Genomic DNA, 18,111 nt, shown 5'->3' with positions numbered 1-18,111 from the left:
AAAATAAACATTTTAAACTCTGTTTACTTCTTCCTATAATATTATGTCAACAATTTGAGGAACATTTCCCCAACACCATACGAAAGTAGCATCAATTTAAGGTACATCTTCCCTGGTCCAAGAATTGTCTACAACAAGCCATTCAGTAACCTACTTTTTGAATAGCAAAACACTAATTACATACATAGATATGTGTGTTTGAGTGTGTGTGTGTGTTCGACATTTCCTCTTCATTAACAAGCCAATTTAGTAACAAATTAAACCTTTTGGCTTGCTTACACCCCTTTTTATGATGAGCTACTACTATGAATGTGTAGTAGTATAATTTAAGATTTGTCTCAGAGAATTTTTTTTTAATACGGAGTACTATAAACTAAATAGCAAGCTAGGCATTAGGACAAAATTTGACAAAAGACAGAAATGATATGAAGCAAATATATTGTTACTAAAGTACGTAGAAAGAATTGATAAGTGATTCGCAATATTGAGAGGAATATCTTGTCCCCCCATATACCCCCTTTTATTTTTCTTGACAAGTTTGGACAGTCACAAACAAAACAACTATGTATGTTGTGAAACATGAATTATGAAATGTGCCATAGGCAAATCAAGAAGAGAGTAAAGTTAGGAGAAGTGCTCATCCCCCACCCTATATAACGTTCCCCTCACTCTACATTTCATTTCCCCCCTCTTTCTTGATCATTTCCCCCCTCTTTCTTGATTTTATCATATCAAGAATCCCCTCTCTCTCATACTTTTCATTGCTCTCTCAACAACTAGAAGAAAAAGGATAGTTAATTTGTCATGGCAAATCTTCCCACCAAGGCCTCCTTCTTACATTTTCTTCTTGCATTCTTTCTCACTTTATCAGGTAACACTAACACTACACCAAATCCCCCTCTTTTCATGCTTTCCTACGTGAGTTTTTGGATATACTTATATGTGTTCATATATTTTATTAAGATAATAGTCATTTAAAAATCACAAATTTTGATCAAATTCTGACTAGTGCCATAAAATTTAAAAATAAATATTAAATCACAAATTCTCATTTTTTCTACATTGTCCAATCCATGCATAAACAAAACACAAAACAAAATTATCAAAAATTTTAAGTAGCATCGAAATATGTCGTTTTTTTTAAAAGACGAGACAATTGAGAAAAATTGTACTGATATTCTATTTTCAAACGTGATTGGCCATAATTTAACCAAAGTTCGTGATTTAAACGTTATACAACGACAGGTTCCGGTTTCATACAAGAAGCTCAATCACTAGGAATAAACTACGGCCAAGTAGGGAACAACCTCCCGAAGCCGCAGAAGGTTCTCGAACTCCTCCGCTCCCTCAAGCTAAACAAAGCCCGAATCTACGACACCAACCCGCAAATCCTCACCTCATTCGCCAACTCCAACGTGGAGTTAATCGTAACCGTCGAAAACGACATGCTAGCCACATTATCCGACCCGAACCAAGCCCTCCAGTGGGTCCAAACCCGCATCAAACCCTTCTTCCCGACGACGAAAATCACAGAGATCGCCGTCGGGAATGAGGTCTACACAGGCGAGGGCACCGCCCTCCTGACCCAACTCGTCCCGGCCATGGTCAGCATCCACGCCGCCCTCGCCCGCCTAGGCCTTGACCGCTCGATTAAAGTCTCCACCCCCAACAACCTCGCGGTTCTCGAGGAATCCTACCCGCCCTCGGCGGGCAGGTTCCGCCCTGAAGTGGCCGCCATAATGCCGCAGTTCCTGCGGTTTCTGGCGGCCACCAGGGCGCCTTTCTGGATAAACGCGTACCCGTACTTTGCGTACGAGGACAGCCCGGACAAGATCCGGATCGACTACGTGCTGCTCAACCCGAACCCGGGCATGGTCGACCCGAACACCGGCTTGCATTACGACAACATGCTGTACGCGCAGGTGGACGCGGTGATTTTCGCGATGGCGAGGCTGGGGTTCGGGGGGATCGAGGTCCGGGTGTCCGAGACGGGGTGGCCGTCGCGGGGGGACGTAAATGAGGTGGGCGCCACTTTCCAGAATGCGGCGGTGTATAATCGGAATATTCTGCGGAGGCAGCAGCGGAATGAGGGGACGCCGCTAAGGCCGAATGCCGGGCTGGAGATATATGTGTTTGCTTTGTTTAACGAGGATATGAAGCCCGGCCCGACTTCCGAGAGGAATTACGGGCTTTTCCAGCCCGATGGGACGATGGCCTACAATGTAGGACTATCCCAATTATCTACAACTTCCTCTGCCTCTGCCTCTGCTTCTGCGTCCACTTCCACCTCGACCTCTACCTCTTCCTCTACGTCAGCATCAATCTTTTTAACTTCCGCCGCAACCAAGGTAAAAATAATAATACTCCATCCGTCCGACATAATACGTCTCATTTCATCAAAATTAGATGTTTATAACAAAATGTTTAATTTCATTTTAAAATTTTACCGTAAAACAATCTCACAATTTCATTTCACTATCTCATTACACTTACATTGCATAATAAAGCTAATTAATAATAAAATATAGAATTTACATTTTTACTAGTAATTCTTTTCACCACTTTCATTATACGACATAGGATCATATATTTATCTCCATGAGATTTTATGCAATGTTATAAATTAAAAGAAATAATAAAATAGAAAGAGTGGTATATTCCTGTTCCAAATATTTGTATTTTAATAAAATATTTTTTGAAAAAATGTATCATTCTGAATTATATAAAGTGAATATTTATTAAAACCCGTGATGAGTAATAAAAATAGACTCTTATTTCATTTAACGTTTTCAATGATGGATTAGTGAACTTTAATTATGATCGATGCACTATACATCCGACGGCAACAAAAAGATGCATGAATTGTACGGATGTGGCCATGGTGAATATTTTACAGCAAGTTGCAACTTTATATGATAAAGTAAGTATGTAATAGAGTATTATTAACTCAATGCTAATTTTGAATTTAATTTTTATTTTGAAACAGGTTAACCAGATAGGATATTTGAGCTTGCCGTATTCAATATTCTTCTATGTTATGGGATACGAAGTTTTTATGAGAAGACATTGCTAAAACACAAGGAGGGTGTTCATGTAAATACAACTAAGATTGCTGGAGGAAATAGGATCTCTGTCTTTTCACATTTTTGGCATATTAGAGATGGGATTCAAGATTCAAGAATTCTTTTGTTTCTGATGCTAAAGACATATATGAATGACCATTCATCATTTATTGATATATGTATGTGTATGTGCAAGATTCTTCTACTAGCTAGTGACTCTTAAATTTAAATCAATTACATTGTGTATTATGCTCATTGCTTTATTAGGATTACTGTTGTAATAGATCTATCTAGCTATCTTTATCAATATAAAATTATAGGGATTCTGATCCCTAAAACCATCAACTTTTCTTAAAATCCACTATTTTCCATGAACTATTAAAGTTGTACTCCCTCCGTCCCATAAATATTGAGTCGTATTCCTTTTTAGTCCGTCCCAACAAAATTGAGTTTTTTCCTTTTTTTAACAAAAGACAAAACATCTAATCACTCTTTTTTTATTCCATCATTTAGTTTACTCTCTCTTATCTTTCCTACTTTTTTCATCTCTCCTATATATTTAATATAAATTTTAACCTCCGTGCCCAAAAGTTTTGTCTCAACTTTTATGGGACGGAGGGAGTACAAAAAATCATAACTTTTGCCGGAGCGTGTTTTTCCCAGCCCAACCTATTTCTAAGCAAAATACAATCTACGTGGACAGTCATAAAGTCTGCGTATGCATACCGGAAATTTAAAACCTTATGATGTTGTTTCCTTTCTTAGCGATAAATCTAAAGTCGGCAAATTGCAATTTGAAGTTTTCTAGGCTAGAGTACCTTGAGTTGAGAAAATGGTGTGTGTATTTGGGAAAATGTTTTGCGTATTTAGGGAATGACAAATGTACTATTTTGTTTCTTAAATGTTTTAATTTTAACCCTAGGATTTTTACACATTATAAGCCACGTGAAGAAGAGTAGAGACACTGGCGGAGCCAGAATAGAACAAGGGGTACCCTTGTACCCCAAATAATTGCACACTTAACACAGTATTGAGATTAATATTGCAAGAAGCATGTGTGGTGCAGCGGTTGGTGAGGCATGTTTTCTAAGTGGAGGCTTGAGTTTTTTCATGTTCTTTCTTTTTTTACTGACTATTTTGTTAGTAGTGTTTGTGATTTATTTTATCTTATTTATATGTTAATGTATCATTTTTAATATGTTGTATATTTATTTATCATAAAATTCGTATCCCAATATAAAAAATCTGGATCCGTCACTGAGCAGAGACAACTAGGTTTAAAAATACCACGTAATCCAGCCAGATCCGTCTTTTGACCCGTCCGGAGAAACAACTAATGCTAAAACTTTTGTGATTTTTCATACGACTTTTATAATTATTGGATTTAGACACCGAAATCTTTAAAAATATATGTATTCCTTCTTCGATAAAGGTTTAGCATGAACTTTTCTTTTTCTTCCCATTTTGCTTTAAGAAGAAGGAAATTAATAGTAAATGCAGAACTGCGGCTACATCTACGAACTTGAGGGACAATCTTACTTGGAATTTTGAATAAAGGTGTAAGCTTTTGGACGTGGATTCCACAAATATTCTGAATACATTAATTAAAATAATGCACTAAAAATAAAATAAAGTTTGAGATAAAAAATATTCAAGATAATGTTAATTAGCTTAATCGTCAAAGGTTAAGCTTTGTTTTGTTCTTAATGGGCGGCATCTTTATTCCATTGCCATAACCGTCGGCATTAATTGGCAGAATTATCTTTTTTTTTTTCTTTTTTATTATTTTCGAAACAACTTTAAATATCACACACACACACAGTGAGGTAATCAGTCAGCTAACGTGCACATGAAGCCCAATATATGACTAAATCACTAATAGAAACTTTACTTTTATATATTCATATTTATTGCAAGCTTTAGCTAGCTTATTCTAGATTAATATTACTATAACTGGTTAAATATATTCTCTGTGTGTGTTTTTTGTTTTATTAGAATTGTGCTCACCATACTCTAAAATAATCTTTTGAAGAGACGATGGATCAAATTCTTATATATTCCCTCCTGACCTCAATACAAGTCCCGCTTTCGTCTGGTCCCTAATAAGAGTCTCATTTTACTTTTATTGTTTTTGGTACCACGTTACACTAACTTTTTCTTCCATTTTCACTTACAAAATCAAACAATTTCTTAAAAATCATGCTGATTAAAGTTAGTACTTCTGTTGAAGAAATATTTATTCCACTTTTACGTAGTAACCGATTAACATATTGGCCTACGTATGATGAGAGTACGTGTTGAAGCTTTATGAAATTTGTACAACATCGACTTGGTTAAGATTTTGATTTCAATATGTAAATTTGATGAGTTGCACATTTTTTATAAGAAGCCCTATTTTGATACTCCATTTTTTCTTAACTTGGGACTAGACCAAACCTAAACATGAAATGTGGAAGGAAATTGATTTGGGAGCTCGGCGGTTAAGCGGCTTTATTTTGTGCAAGAAAAGTGAGAAGATCAAAGTGGGGCCCATTTACACGTATATAATGCATATGATAATGTACTAAGAGGAAACATACACATGCTTCCCAAACATTGAGACTTAGCCCCATCACCTTCCTCTTTATCGACTTGTAAATCAAATTGCAATATTTGGTTTATCTCATAGCACATGTTATTCTAAGTGGAAAATGCTTGTTGCCGAAGTTTTCAATATTGTTGCGATATTCACACGTGAATCGTCAATTTCTCATGCATAAAAATGTCAAGTAAATTGAGATCAACTTAAATACAAAATGATTCGCTCTTGCTATCGTCAACAGGTTTTGAAACAGAACCTCACGAAGATTTGGCTGGTTTCTCCTTTGTGTATGATCAGTATGCTTCACTAAATGAGAACATACTTGGCTAGGCCCATCAAAAGCTAACAATTATTGTTTTTGACCATACGAACTCCTGTTATAAATATGAACAAGTAAAATTGAAACATCGGTACTTAATCATGTCTTACCCTTGAAGAACTCGAATTGCAGGGTAAAAAAATTTTGAGCATTTGAACAATTGTTTGCAAAAAATATATGTATATATATTGAACCTCAGATTTGAGGTAGAATGAGAGATTGATTCTTAGAATATGAGTTACATATTTATATATACTTTCTATATAGGATAAGTTGAACATAATAATCTCACATATATATCAAGCCAGTCTTTCTTGTCCAAATAAAAACCTGAGTACATTATCTTCCTTGATTCACAGACTTCATTTGTTTATTGCAATAATCTTTATTATTGCAGCTTTATGCAAACATACATGCATGTATTTATAACAATTATTTGTAATTTGATATAAGTTTACGTGCATTGCGATGACCAGACTCGTTTACGATACTCTCCCAACGCCCACAGCGGGAATATATTCCTTTATTGCGCGTAATGTAGCATGCAGTTCCGCATGAACACCCCTGTTATGTCCTACCAATTTTTCCAAAAAAAATATTAGCCAAATAATTCAGACATATAATTTTTTAGACCAAATTAAGATAAATGTGTTTGCTTTCTTTACCTCTTGAGGGAAATCTCCATCCTCCAGTTGTGCATTAATCAGCACCTTTGCTGCCCTGTGAAGCGGTTTCGGATCCCTCTCTGCCTGTCCGGCATGCATAAGACCGAGCATGGCCCATGACGTCTGAACCAAATTCGTGCGGTTGCCCTCCAATGGAATGTATTTCTGTTACAACATCATATTTATAGTTAGATAGTTTTGATCTTATAATGTGATACTATTATTTATTCAATTTTACTACTAAGTTTTGTACCATGCTTGGGCAAGACTCAAGGCTTTCTCCCCATCCACCTTCCTCATTCTGTTTTGTCAAGTAGAAATTCACAGCTTTTCGCACTGATTCGCTGTTCTCATATGTCTTCCCGGCTGCAGCAAATCCTCCCAAGACGAAGCACGTTCCGTACAAGAAGCAAATTCCCCAGTATCCATACCATGAGCCATCAGGCCATTGCCTTCCTTCAAGGAACTTCAATGCATGTGCAACCGAGGCTTCGATCTCCTTGGCGCGATGCACCGGATACAGACGGTTGAACGAGACGAGTGCTTGGATTATACAAGCAGTGATCTCCACATGCCTGAACCAAAAGAATAAAAATTGTTGGCAAATCAGAATAATTAGTTGAAACTTTAGCTGACCAAGCAGTATATTTGGGCCGAAACAGAAACTTACTCGAACTCAACCACGATGTCTGCGAAGAATTCCGAAGGGTTCAAAGTCTGTAGATACGGCTGCGGAACTGGCGGCTCCCAGACGGAGAATCCGCCGCTCAGAGGACTCTGCACACAAAAACAGAGTCCATATTCACTTCAAAAAAATCACATAATCACAGATTAATACCTGCAAATAGAGGAGAACATTGACAGCATCGTATACGCGCTCATCATCAGCCTTCTCTCCTGCGATCTCAGCCGGCATTTGCGACAACAAGAGCAGACACATGAGCGCTTCAGCGGTGCAATCGGAAACACACCATCCCTGATCTTGATCAGAGAAAGTCCAACAGCCTTTGGTGAAGTGACGATACATGGCCGCGAAATCCCCCTTGGGATTCTCCTTCACCTGAGACTCCTTTATGAAGAAATGCGCCTTCTTCAGAGAGTCTCCGTATTCCTCAACCATCCCGGTTGAGATAATCGCTTGAGTCGCGAGAGCGCTGTCCCAAAGCTGGCTCCCGAAGCTCTGCATCTTCATCCCGTCTTCCGCCAGCCACATGTAATCAGGAACTCTTGCTAAGTGGTACTTTAATTCATCGCAGTCCGGGTCGTGGGCGAACCAACACATCATCTGCAAATTCTGTACCAAACCAACAAACACAAAATCATATTATGAGGGTTCGTCGATGCACACCTGAATTGAACTACCATTGTATGTACTTTTTCGATGCATCCGATTGTGATGTATCTGGTCTCCTCTGCATTGTAGCGCATGTATTTGATGGCCTTGTCCATTGCCGTCTTCCTGATCTTGTTCAACGGCCAGCGCCTCATCAACGGCTCGCTGCAGTAGTTGAGAGTGTCCCACAGAAGATCTTGGATCCTAGAGTGAGGGTAGTAAAGATCTTCCTTGCAGCAGTGGTGGCGCGCCTTGTTCCAGTCTATCTCATCGTAAGGCTTTATATGGATTTCGTTACGGATGGCTAAAACAAGGTCGGTCAAGGGGCCGTGGAACTGTCTGGCGTATAGATACGACATTGGCATGTAGGTCGTGCGACAGTAACACCACATCTTTGCTGCAATTGTTGCATCCATGTTAGTACAAAAGGAAAAGAAAGAGATGGATGTGTGTTAGTGTTATGTTATAGTTATAGTTATACCGGGATGATAAGGGAAGACGGAAGGGAAGAGCCAGAACTCCGGGGGAAGTGGGTTGCAACCGTCCCATTCGTACACTCCAAGAACCTAAAATGTACATTTTCATGATAAAACTCTACATTATAATGTGTGGAAAGAGTTAAGAAAAATAAATTACCGAAAGATAGGTCTTTCCCCACGAGGGAATTCCTGTGGCGCCTTCATGATCAAGGATCCATTTCCTTCCCCTAGCCATGGCGCCATCGCCATCATCCGGTCTCTGGCCTAGTATCCTCAGTGCCACGTAGCTCAGAGCTGATCCAATCATCGTACTACGCCCTTCTATGTAAAATCCCCAACCCCCATCCTCATTCTGCAACCCACAATAATATTAATCATTTAAATCACGAAATTTGATCAAATTCTGGTTAGTCACCTGATGATTGTAGATGTAGCGGATCATCTCCATTATGTGTGCATGAGTCATCACTTTGTTCAGCGTCCCGCTTATATACAAAAATATGAGCTACCACAACACCAAACGATTACAATTTACAAAGAATTAAGTATAGTAAAAAGAAATCGAAGCAAAAAAGGTTACCAAAGGGGGAGTGAAGTAAAGCGAGCCGGTGTTCTCAGCCGGCCAATGGCCGTCGCTAGCTTGGATCGCCCGGTTCACCCACACGGCCTTCTTGACCGCAGTCGTTGCAGCTTCATAGCTGATCTCTTCATTGTCTCCAATCCTCACCGGCGGAATCCCAAGTAGATCGATTCCGCTCTCCCTTTTCAGCTGCAATCTCATAAACAAATCGGCGCATGAATGGAATCCTTTCTTCCTGTTCTCGCTCCACTCTTCGCGAGCCTTCTGGAAATCGACGAGCTGCGCTTCTCGCTCCTCTGGCGTCCCGGCGTTCTCGTCGTACTGCCATACTTGCCGGCCGACGAAGTTGTTGGTGCTGTACAAATATGGCCCGCCGCCCTCGGCTATCTTCAGCCGCCACATTTTTTGGTTTTAACTGAAATATATTTTCCGACAAAAACTATTTAGTTTCGAGAAGTACTAGGTTTTGAGATGCATGAAGCACAAATAAAAAATGAGAAACATTGCTGAATTAGCATGCAAAGATAGACGTACGTTTAGTGAGTGTAAGAAAACTACAAAATTAATAGTGCATTCAAAATAGTTTTAAATTAAGATTGTGTGTGTGTGTGTGTTACATTTGTGGAAAATGGAGGTTTGGACTGATGTTATTTATAGAACGAGTTAACAATTAATTAAGTAATTAATCCATTCAATATAATGTTCATTCTGTTCTAACTAAGTTTGAGATGTTTTTTTTTAACGAGAAGATTGATATCGTGTTGAAAAGTTGAGTTTATACAATATATAGAGTTTGCATTTTAACACTACCTTATTAATATAAGTATATACTTAACTAGGAAATGTTGCCTTAAAATATTACGTTTTTTTTATTATATTTATGGTGGGTGCTACACAATGAAACAATTTAAAAAGAAATACGACTCAAGTACAGTTAGATAACCTAAAGGTCATGTCTGTTTGACATGGATTGTGTGCTAGGAAAGTAATCCAAGTCCCAATTAATAAATTCCTCTGTTTGATGAAGATGTGGAAAGTAATATGATTCTGAATTATTAAATTCTTGTGTTTGGTGAAATTATAAGAAAATGGGGAAGAAAACTGATTCCTAAAAATCAAGGAAAATTAGTAATTTAAGGATTTTTTTCCTCTAATAAGCATATGTTTTCTTTTTCCCACAAAGCATTTCTCTTTCACTATTCTTCAAAAATCTCATTTCTCTCCCTTTCAAACGTGTTTTATTCCCTTTCATCTATTTCCCTCTTTCCTCTTCCATCCTCAATCTTGTTCTGTCACTCTTCCCTTCGCCATCTATATTTCTTTCTCACTCGTCACTATAACTATAGCCATAATAACTCCATTTCTATCTCGATATTATGCTCATTTTTATTAACTGTAATCGACATGTTTAATTATATAGATATAATATTTCCTCTGTCCCATTAAAAATGAAACGTTTTCCTTATATGACATTTCCTAAAATAGAAATAACTCTATCTCTACTTTTTCATCTCTCTTATTTACTCTCTCTTCATTAACTCACAAAACAATATTACATAAAATTATGTGCCGATTCCCGAATGTTTTATTTTAAGTGGGACCGAGGGAGTATTTCATTATATATTTTACATTATTTGATTTATTAAAATAATTTCAATAACTAAAATTTATAATTTCAAAATCCAGACATGTTTCCAAACACAGTAATTATATTTTTCATCATTCATATTCTCCGTTATCATTTTATGAGGAATCATAAATATAAGAAATCATAATCCTAGAAATCACAACAATACTAGAAATCATAATCCTAGTAATCATTGTTCTTAACAACTTCACTTTCCTGCCACACAAACATGTTCAAAAAGTAATATGACTCAGCTACAGAGAGACTAAAAGAGTATTTAAGTAAAGGATTACAAATATACTTGAGTAGCAATTACATAACTCTGAGGGCATCCGAAGCGCTGGCTCGTTTCGTCTCGGCGAGACGAGACAACATCGAGCCAGCGATGCGGCCACTCCGTCTTGTCCCGTATCCTTCAGTCGAGAGCATGTTGGCAAGCTGGCTCGCCACGCGCGTTGGTCACGTGGCGAGCTCCCGTGCGGCCGTGACGCCCACTCGCCGGCTCACGAGTGGGCGTCGTTTATATCCATTGGAAAAATGTTTTTTTTTTTGTTTTTTTTTTAATTCCAAAAAAATCCCACAAAAATACTAGCCGTTTTTCCAATATTTTAAAAAAAATTTAAGCCCCCAATCACATCTATAAATATCAAATCATTCCCACAAATTATCCACTTTAAAAAAACTCTTATTCTCACTCAAACACTCTACATTCTTCATCTCAAAACATTATTCTTCTTTCAAATTTAATCCATTCATGGATCCATTTGAGCAAACACTCTATTTTTCGTATTTTCGGATGTTGTAATTTTCGTGGTTTTTAATGATTTTATGAATTATTAGTATTAATTTAATATTTCAATGAAATATTAATTGAATTTGTTGGAAATAAAAATAAAAATTGAAATTGAATGAATAGTTAAAGAATGAGATGGTTAAGAGATGGAGGGTTGCAAGTGGTGTCCTTAGTTAAGAAATTGGGTAAAAAGTGCAGTGGAGCCATGAATAGTTAAAAGATGAAATGATATTAAAATGGTTGAGAAGAGACGTGAATGGTCTGAGACTATTGTCTAATCTAAATCTCATTAAACTCAAAAGAATCCCTTTTAGTGATTTAATTGAAGCTGGCCCATTGTATTAAATATGTGCCCAACTAATCGAACTTATGGTACCAAGATGCCTAATTAATGTTTCAAATCAACAATAGCCCCTTTTAAATTGTAATGGTTGAATGTAGTTATCATAATTTATACACACAAATTGATTTCTCACTACGTAACTTTCGATGCATTCTTCATTGAATTTCCGAGTTACTGGTTTACCAATGTCATTAGAATTGGATGCTGTTGATGGACTATTTCATTTTGTAGCACATTTAAGTGGATTATTTTATTTCAAAACATTTGTACTTATGATTTCTGGAACTATTTAACATTTATATATACTTTAATGGGATGTGATTATTTGATAATAGGGGAGAGAGAAAAGGTGGGAGAGAAGAATTCTAAATCAATGTGCAAAATAAATGGCATATTCAAATCCTGTAACAGTTTCTTTGGCATGTTCAAATCCTGTAACAGTTTTCTTTGATTGCAAAATGACTAAAATAGCCATACAAGCAATATTCTATTAGCAGGCAAACAATCCGGACTCTATTTCTACAATTTAATCTCATCCATCCATTTAAGAGATCGGATGGTTTATAATGATGTTAGTTTGTCATTATAATTATGGTGTCACCATAGACTCCCTACTTTAATTATCTGGATATCCTTATCCTTTAGTTTCTATATTTTAAGAAATAATCACTACTCTTATAAAATTGATATACATACTTTAATTTTATTATAAGAAACAATGTTATTATTTGTGAATTTACTAAATTTGTTTTATTTTATAGATGGCTAAATGCATACATATTTATTGATAGTATTTTTATGTCATGTAGATATTAATATACAAATAAAATAATGGTTCGTGCATCACACATGTTTTACACTAGTTAATTATAAAACACAACTCTTATATTAAAATAAAATACATCTTATTTCGTAATACATAGATGCAATAAGATACACATACAAACTTAAATATTCACTAAGTCCTATCGAAAGGTGACCAACTTTCTTTTTTAATTTGTCTCGATCTTAATAACTCATTAGTAAATATAGAAATATATTTATTTCTATTTTATACCCTCGTCACTTAAAATTTAAAATATACTACATAAAATCTCGTATCGTCCAAGAAAAGGGTCATACTCTCTCCAGTCCCCATTAAATGTCTCATATTTCCTTATTTGGACAGTCCCCATTAAATATTTCATTTCACTTTTTTCGTTTTTAGTAAATGAACCTCGCATTCCACTAACTCATTTTACTCACAATTATTATAAAATTATTATATAAAGGTGGGGTTCACATTCCACTAATTTTTTCCATCCATTTTCCTTCACAAAGTTAAATAATTTCTTAAAATTCGTACCAGTTAAATATAGGACATTTAATGGAGACTGAAGAGAGTATTTATTAATATGGAGGGATCGCTACTAAATTTTATAAATAGAGAGATAAAATTCCGAAAAAATAAATGCATAATGGGCCGAGTTCTTAAGATACAATTTATCATAAAACATGAAGAAAAAACTTCACTTTACAAATTCAATCCACGGCCCATAAATTCATTAAAGACCTACTAAATTTAACTATATACTTACTCTTTTTTTAATCATCATTGAATGTTTTATTGGTCGGTATTTCCACCAATCAAAATATCTTATACACGTAATTTTTATCTCTTGAAACCAATACTAGTCATTGATAATAAGGACATTATCTGTAAAATTGTACTATAAAATTGCTAATGATGTTTTATAGTATAATTTTACAAATAATGTCCTTATTATCAATGACTACTCCCTCCGTCCCGTTTAAGATGACACGCTTTCTTTTTTAGTTTGTCCCAACTAAGATGACGCATTATCTTTTTTTGGTAACTTTCTCTCTCCAATTAATACATTCAACCACTTTTTCTCACTCCTATTAAAATAATCATATTTCTTTATTTCTCTACTTTAATACTTGCACCCACCTTCTCTCTCCAATTAAACACTCTAACCAATAACTCCTAAAATTCCGTGTCGGCTAAGCAATGTGTCATCTTAGTCGGGACGGAGGGAGTAGTATTTAACAAGAGATGCATCCTAGTGAATTGCTTGTTGTTACTGATTCATGCTAAACATAAGCGAGATCTGAGTTTTAATTTCATTTGTGTGTGAAGTAAGTTTCTAGAACTTGCATGGTCCTACGTAATTGAATGTGAAAATTGAATAATATTTCATTAAGTCGCTATTATAAAAAAGAAGTAACATTCACTTATGCTAACAAAACTTGCCAAATTGATAATACATTGGAGAAAATGGAGCTGATCATTACATAACTTTACAGTAAAAAAAACAACACAACTCTTGGAAATCTAGCTTTATTATTGCAACTTTCGGCAAATATCTTTAACATCGCTCTATCAGATTTTTCAACAAACAAACATACACATATTATATCTATAACATTTTTTTGTAATCCGATGCACGTTTACAAGCATTCCGATGACCAGACTCGTTTACGATACTCTCCCAACGCCCACAACGGGAATATATTCCTGTATTGCGCGTAATGCAGCATGCAGTTCTTCATGTACACCCCTGTTATGTCCTGCAAATTTTTCCATTTTTCAGCAAATTATTCAAATAGAGCCATTTTTTTAGACAAATTAAGATATACAAGGTGTTTGTGTTTTAAATACCTCTTGAGGGAAATCTCCATCATCCATTTGTGCATTGATCAGCAGCTTTGCTGCTCGGTGCAGAGGTTTCGGATCTCTCTCTGCTTGTCCGGCATACATAAGACCGAGCATTGCCCATGACGTCTGAACCAAATTCGTGCGGTTGCCCTCCAACGGAATGTATTTCTGTTACAACATCATATTTATAGTTAGAGACTTTTGATCTTATAATGTGATTTTATTTATTCAATTTTACTAATATTCATACCATGCTTGGGCAAGACTCAAGGCTTTCTCCCCATCCACCTTCCTCATTTTGTGTTGTTAAGTAGAAATTCACCGCTTTTCGCACTGCTTCGCTGTTCTCGTACGTCTTCCCGGCCGCAGCAAATCCTCCCAAGACGAAGCACGTTCCGTACAAGAAGCAAATTCCCCAATATCCATACCTGCAATATCATATATGATCATTGAAGTCTTTTTTCTAGTTAAAAGAAATTGAAATGAAAGGATGATTAAATTAGCTTCTTACCATGAGCCATCAGGCCACTGCCTCCCTTCAAGGAACTTCAATGCATGTGCAACCGAGGCCTCGATCTCCTTGGCGCGATGCCCCGGATACAAACGCTTGAACGAGATCAGTGCTTGGATTATACAAGCAGTGTTCTCCACATGCCTAAACCAACAGAACAAAAAATGTTGGTAAAGATATAATAACTGACCCAGCAGTATATTTGGTCGAAACAGAATATTTAAAAATAATTAATGATATATTCGAGAATCGAGCAACTTACTCTGATTCAACCACGATGTCTGCAAAGAGCTCCGAAGGGTTCAAAACCTGCAGATACGGCTGCGGAACTGGCGGCTCCCATATCGCAAATCCGCCACTTAAAGGACTCTGCACATAAAAACCAACAGAGTCCATACATTCACTTCAAAAATATCACATAAACACAGATAAATTTAAATAGGATTAATTTTGTTACCTGCAAATAAAGTAGCACATTGACACCATCATAAACACGCTCAGCATCAGCCTTCTCTCCTGCGATCTCAGCCGGCATTTGCGACAACATGAGCAGACACTTGAGCGCTTCAGCCGTGCAGTCGGAAACAACCCAACCCTGATCTTGATCCGAGAAAGTCCATGAGCCTTTGGTGAAGTGACGATACATGGCCGCGAAATCCCCCTTGGGATTCTCCTTCACCTGAGACTCCTTTATGTAGAAATGTGCCTTCTTCAGAGAGTCTCCGTATTCCTCAACCATCCCGGTTGAAATAATCGCTTGAGTCGCGAGAACGCTGTCCCAAAGCTGGCTCCCGAAGCTCTGCATCTTCATCCCGTCTTCCGCCAGCCACATGTAATCAGGCACTCTTGCTAAGTGGTGCTTGAATTCATCGCAGTTCGGATCGTGGGCGAACCAACACATCATTTGCAAACTCTGCATCATCCAACAATACAAGATCATATCAATATCGGAGAATAAAGAAAGTTGGAAGCAGTATATAAGTGTTGTACAACTCCAATTAGTTTGTAGTCTGTTAAGAGTGGCCTAAAAACAAATTTGTAGTGTAAATTGTACGTACTTTTTCGACGCATCCAATGGTGATGTATCGGCTCTCCTCAGCACCGTAGCGCATGTATTTGATGGCCTTGTCCATGGCCTTCTGCCTGATCTTGTTCAGCGGCCATCGCCTCATAAACGGCTCGCTGCAGTAGTTGAGAGTGTCCCACAGAAGATCTTGGATCCTAGAGTGAGGATAGTAAAGATCTTCCTTGCAGCAGTGGTGGCGCGCCTTGTTCCAATCTATCTCATCGTAAGGCTTTATATGGATTTCGTTACGGATGGCTAAAACAGTGTCGGTTAAGGGTCCGTGGAACTGTCTGGCGTATAGATACGACATTGGCATGTAAGTCGTGCGACAGTAACACCACATCTTTGCTGCATTTGTTGCATCCATGTTAGTACAAAAGGAAAAGAAAGAGATGGATGTGTGTTATGTTATGTTATAGTTATAGTTATACCGGGATGATAAGGAAAGACGGAAGGGAAGAGCCAGAACTCCGGGGGAAGTGGGTTGCAACCGTCCCATTCGTATACACCAAGAACCTGAAATGTACATTTTCATGATAAAACTCTACATTATAATGTGTGGAAAGAGTTAAGAAAAATAAATTACCGAAAGATAGGTCTTTCCCCACGAGGGAATTCCCGTGGCGCCTTCATGATCAAGGATCCATTTCCTTCCCCTAGCCATGGCGCCGTTGCCATCATCCGGTCCCTGGCCTAGTATCCTCAGCGCCACGTAGCTCAAAGCTGACCCAATCATAGTACTATGTCCTTCAATGTAAAATCCCCAACCCCCATCCTCATTCTGCAATATCATAATCCACATATGTAACGTTAATATAATAATCATTTAAATCACGAAGTCTGGTCTAATTATGATTAATCACCTGATGATTGTAGATGTAGCGGATCAACTCCTTTATATGCGCCGGCGTCATCACTTTGGTCAGCGTCCCACTTATGTACAAAGATATCAACTATCACACACAACGACCACAAAAAAGAATTAGTTACAGTTTTACCATAGTAAAAAAAATTTACTATGACTCATAAAAAGTTACCAAAGGAGGAGTGAAGAAAAGCGGGCCGGCATTCTCGGCCGGCCAATGGCCATCGCTGGCTTGGACCGCCCGGTTCACCCGCAAGGCCTTCTTGACCGCGGTCGTTGCAGCTTCATAACTAATCTCTTCATTCTCTCCAATCCTCACCGGAGGAATCCCGAGTAGATCGATTCCGCTCTCCCTCTTCAGCTGCAATCTCAGAAACAAATCTCCGCATGAATGGAATCCTTTCTTCCTGTTCTCGCTCCACTCTTCGCGAGCCTTCTGGAAATCGACGAGCTGCGCCTCTCGCTCCTCTGGCGTCCCGGCGTTCTCGTCGTACTCCCATATTTGCCGCCCGACGAAGTTGTTTGTGCTGTACAAATACGGCCCGCCGCCTTCTGCAATCTTCAGCCGCCACATTTTTTTTTGTTTCAACTGAATTTTTTTTCAGACAACAAAAAAACAGTTTAGCTTCGGGTAGTACTAGGATACTTAGTTAAACTGAATTTCATAAGCATGACAAGAAATAGAAATAATTAGATGAATTTAGCAAGCAAGGATACTTACAAGTTACAAGAAATGAATGTAAGATTGTGTGTGTTTGTTAAGTGGGGAAAGTGGAGGTTTGGACCGATGCTATTTAAAGAACTAGGCAATTAAATGATTGATTAATTATCACTTAATTAATAATTAATAAAGTTAATTGTAAATGTGGAGACTATGAGAAATATAGGAAGTCGTGCCAACGATAAATTTTATGACAAAGTAAAACTTGGTTGGCTATTGCATGTCCAATACATGTGCTAGGTTGAATTTAAATAAAAAAGTCTCAAACACCACTATGTTATTTTAAATTATTAGATAAAGATTCGATCTCCTAAATCAATCTTCTCAACCATAGACCGAATTAAAATTGAGGTGTTGCCAGCTGACTTGATTGTAAGACCGAATATTCATGGGATTTTATTGACACTTTTTTTATTGTTGAAAAAAAATACTTCCTCCGTCTCCGATTAATAGTCACACTTTTCCATTTCGGTCTGTCTCCAATTAAGAGTCACACTTTATTTTTAC

At 37.4% G+C, this 18,111-nt stretch overlaps 3 protein-coding genes across 5 annotated transcripts; 1 reads left to right on the top strand and 2 right to left on the bottom strand.

Moving 5' to 3' along the window:
• The first annotated feature begins 698 nt into the window (after positions 1–698).
• Positions 699–3,403, top strand: LOC125195818 (glucan endo-1,3-beta-glucosidase 14-like). Of its 2 annotated transcripts, XR_007171787.2 has the most exons (4): positions 699–871; positions 1,246–2,348; positions 2,805–2,920; positions 2,987–3,403. XR_007171787.2 is itself a non-coding variant. In XM_048094065.2 (3 exons), the coding sequence occupies exons 1-3, from the start codon at positions 805–807 to the stop codon at positions 3,071–3,073; spliced, it is 1,257 nt and encodes a 418-aa protein (XP_047950022.1). In that variant the 5' UTR covers positions 699–804; the 3' UTR covers positions 3,074–3,403. The 2 variants fall into 2 exon arrangements, 1 of the variants encoding a protein (XP_047950022.1); XM_048094065.2 differs by lacking the exon at positions 2,805–2,920.
• Positions 3,404–6,235: 2,832 nt separating this feature from the next.
• On the bottom strand, positions 6,236–9,698 carry LOC148929466 (dammarenediol II synthase-like). 2 transcript variants are annotated; one of them, XM_089056294.1, is made up of 11 exons: positions 9,554–9,698; positions 9,020–9,434; positions 8,855–8,944; positions 8,597–8,791; positions 8,442–8,526; positions 8,002–8,357; positions 7,466–7,921; positions 7,298–7,404; positions 6,881–7,202; positions 6,628–6,792; positions 6,236–6,536 (listed from the first exon to the last, which is right to left on the bottom strand). In XM_089056294.1, the coding sequence occupies exons 2-11, from the start codon at positions 9,419–9,421 to the stop codon at positions 6,486–6,488; spliced, it is 2,229 nt and encodes a 742-aa protein (XP_088912420.1). In that variant the 5' UTR covers positions 9,422–9,434; positions 9,554–9,698; the 3' UTR covers positions 6,236–6,485. The 2 variants fall into 2 exon arrangements, with proteins under 2 accessions (XP_088912420.1, XP_088912419.1); XM_089056293.1 differs by having other exon boundaries at positions 6,236–6,526.
• Positions 9,699–13,993: 4,295 nt separating this feature from the next.
• Positions 13,994–17,713, bottom strand: LOC125195817 (dammarenediol II synthase-like). The gene is made up of 12 exons (XM_048094064.2): positions 17,605–17,713; positions 17,056–17,472; positions 16,882–16,971; positions 16,605–16,799; positions 16,450–16,534; positions 16,011–16,366; positions 15,410–15,865; positions 15,215–15,321; positions 14,953–15,096; positions 14,692–14,869; positions 14,445–14,609; positions 13,994–14,353 (listed from the first exon to the last, which is right to left on the bottom strand). Exons 2-12 carry the CDS (start codon positions 17,455–17,457, stop codon positions 14,234–14,236), a joined length of 2,298 nt encoding a protein of 765 aa, XP_047950021.2. The 5' UTR covers positions 17,458–17,472; positions 17,605–17,713; the 3' UTR covers positions 13,994–14,233.
• Positions 17,714–18,111: the final 398 nt, after the last annotated feature.

Source organism: Salvia hispanica, chromosome 4 (genome assembly GCF_029641045.1).
Source record: "Salvia hispanica isolate PSC_SH4W2 chromosome 4, Shi_PSC_v1, whole genome shotgun sequence".
NCBI lineage: Eukaryota > Viridiplantae > Streptophyta > Magnoliopsida > Lamiales > Lamiaceae > Salvia > Salvia hispanica.
This window is presented reverse-complemented; position numbering and strand designations above follow the sequence as displayed.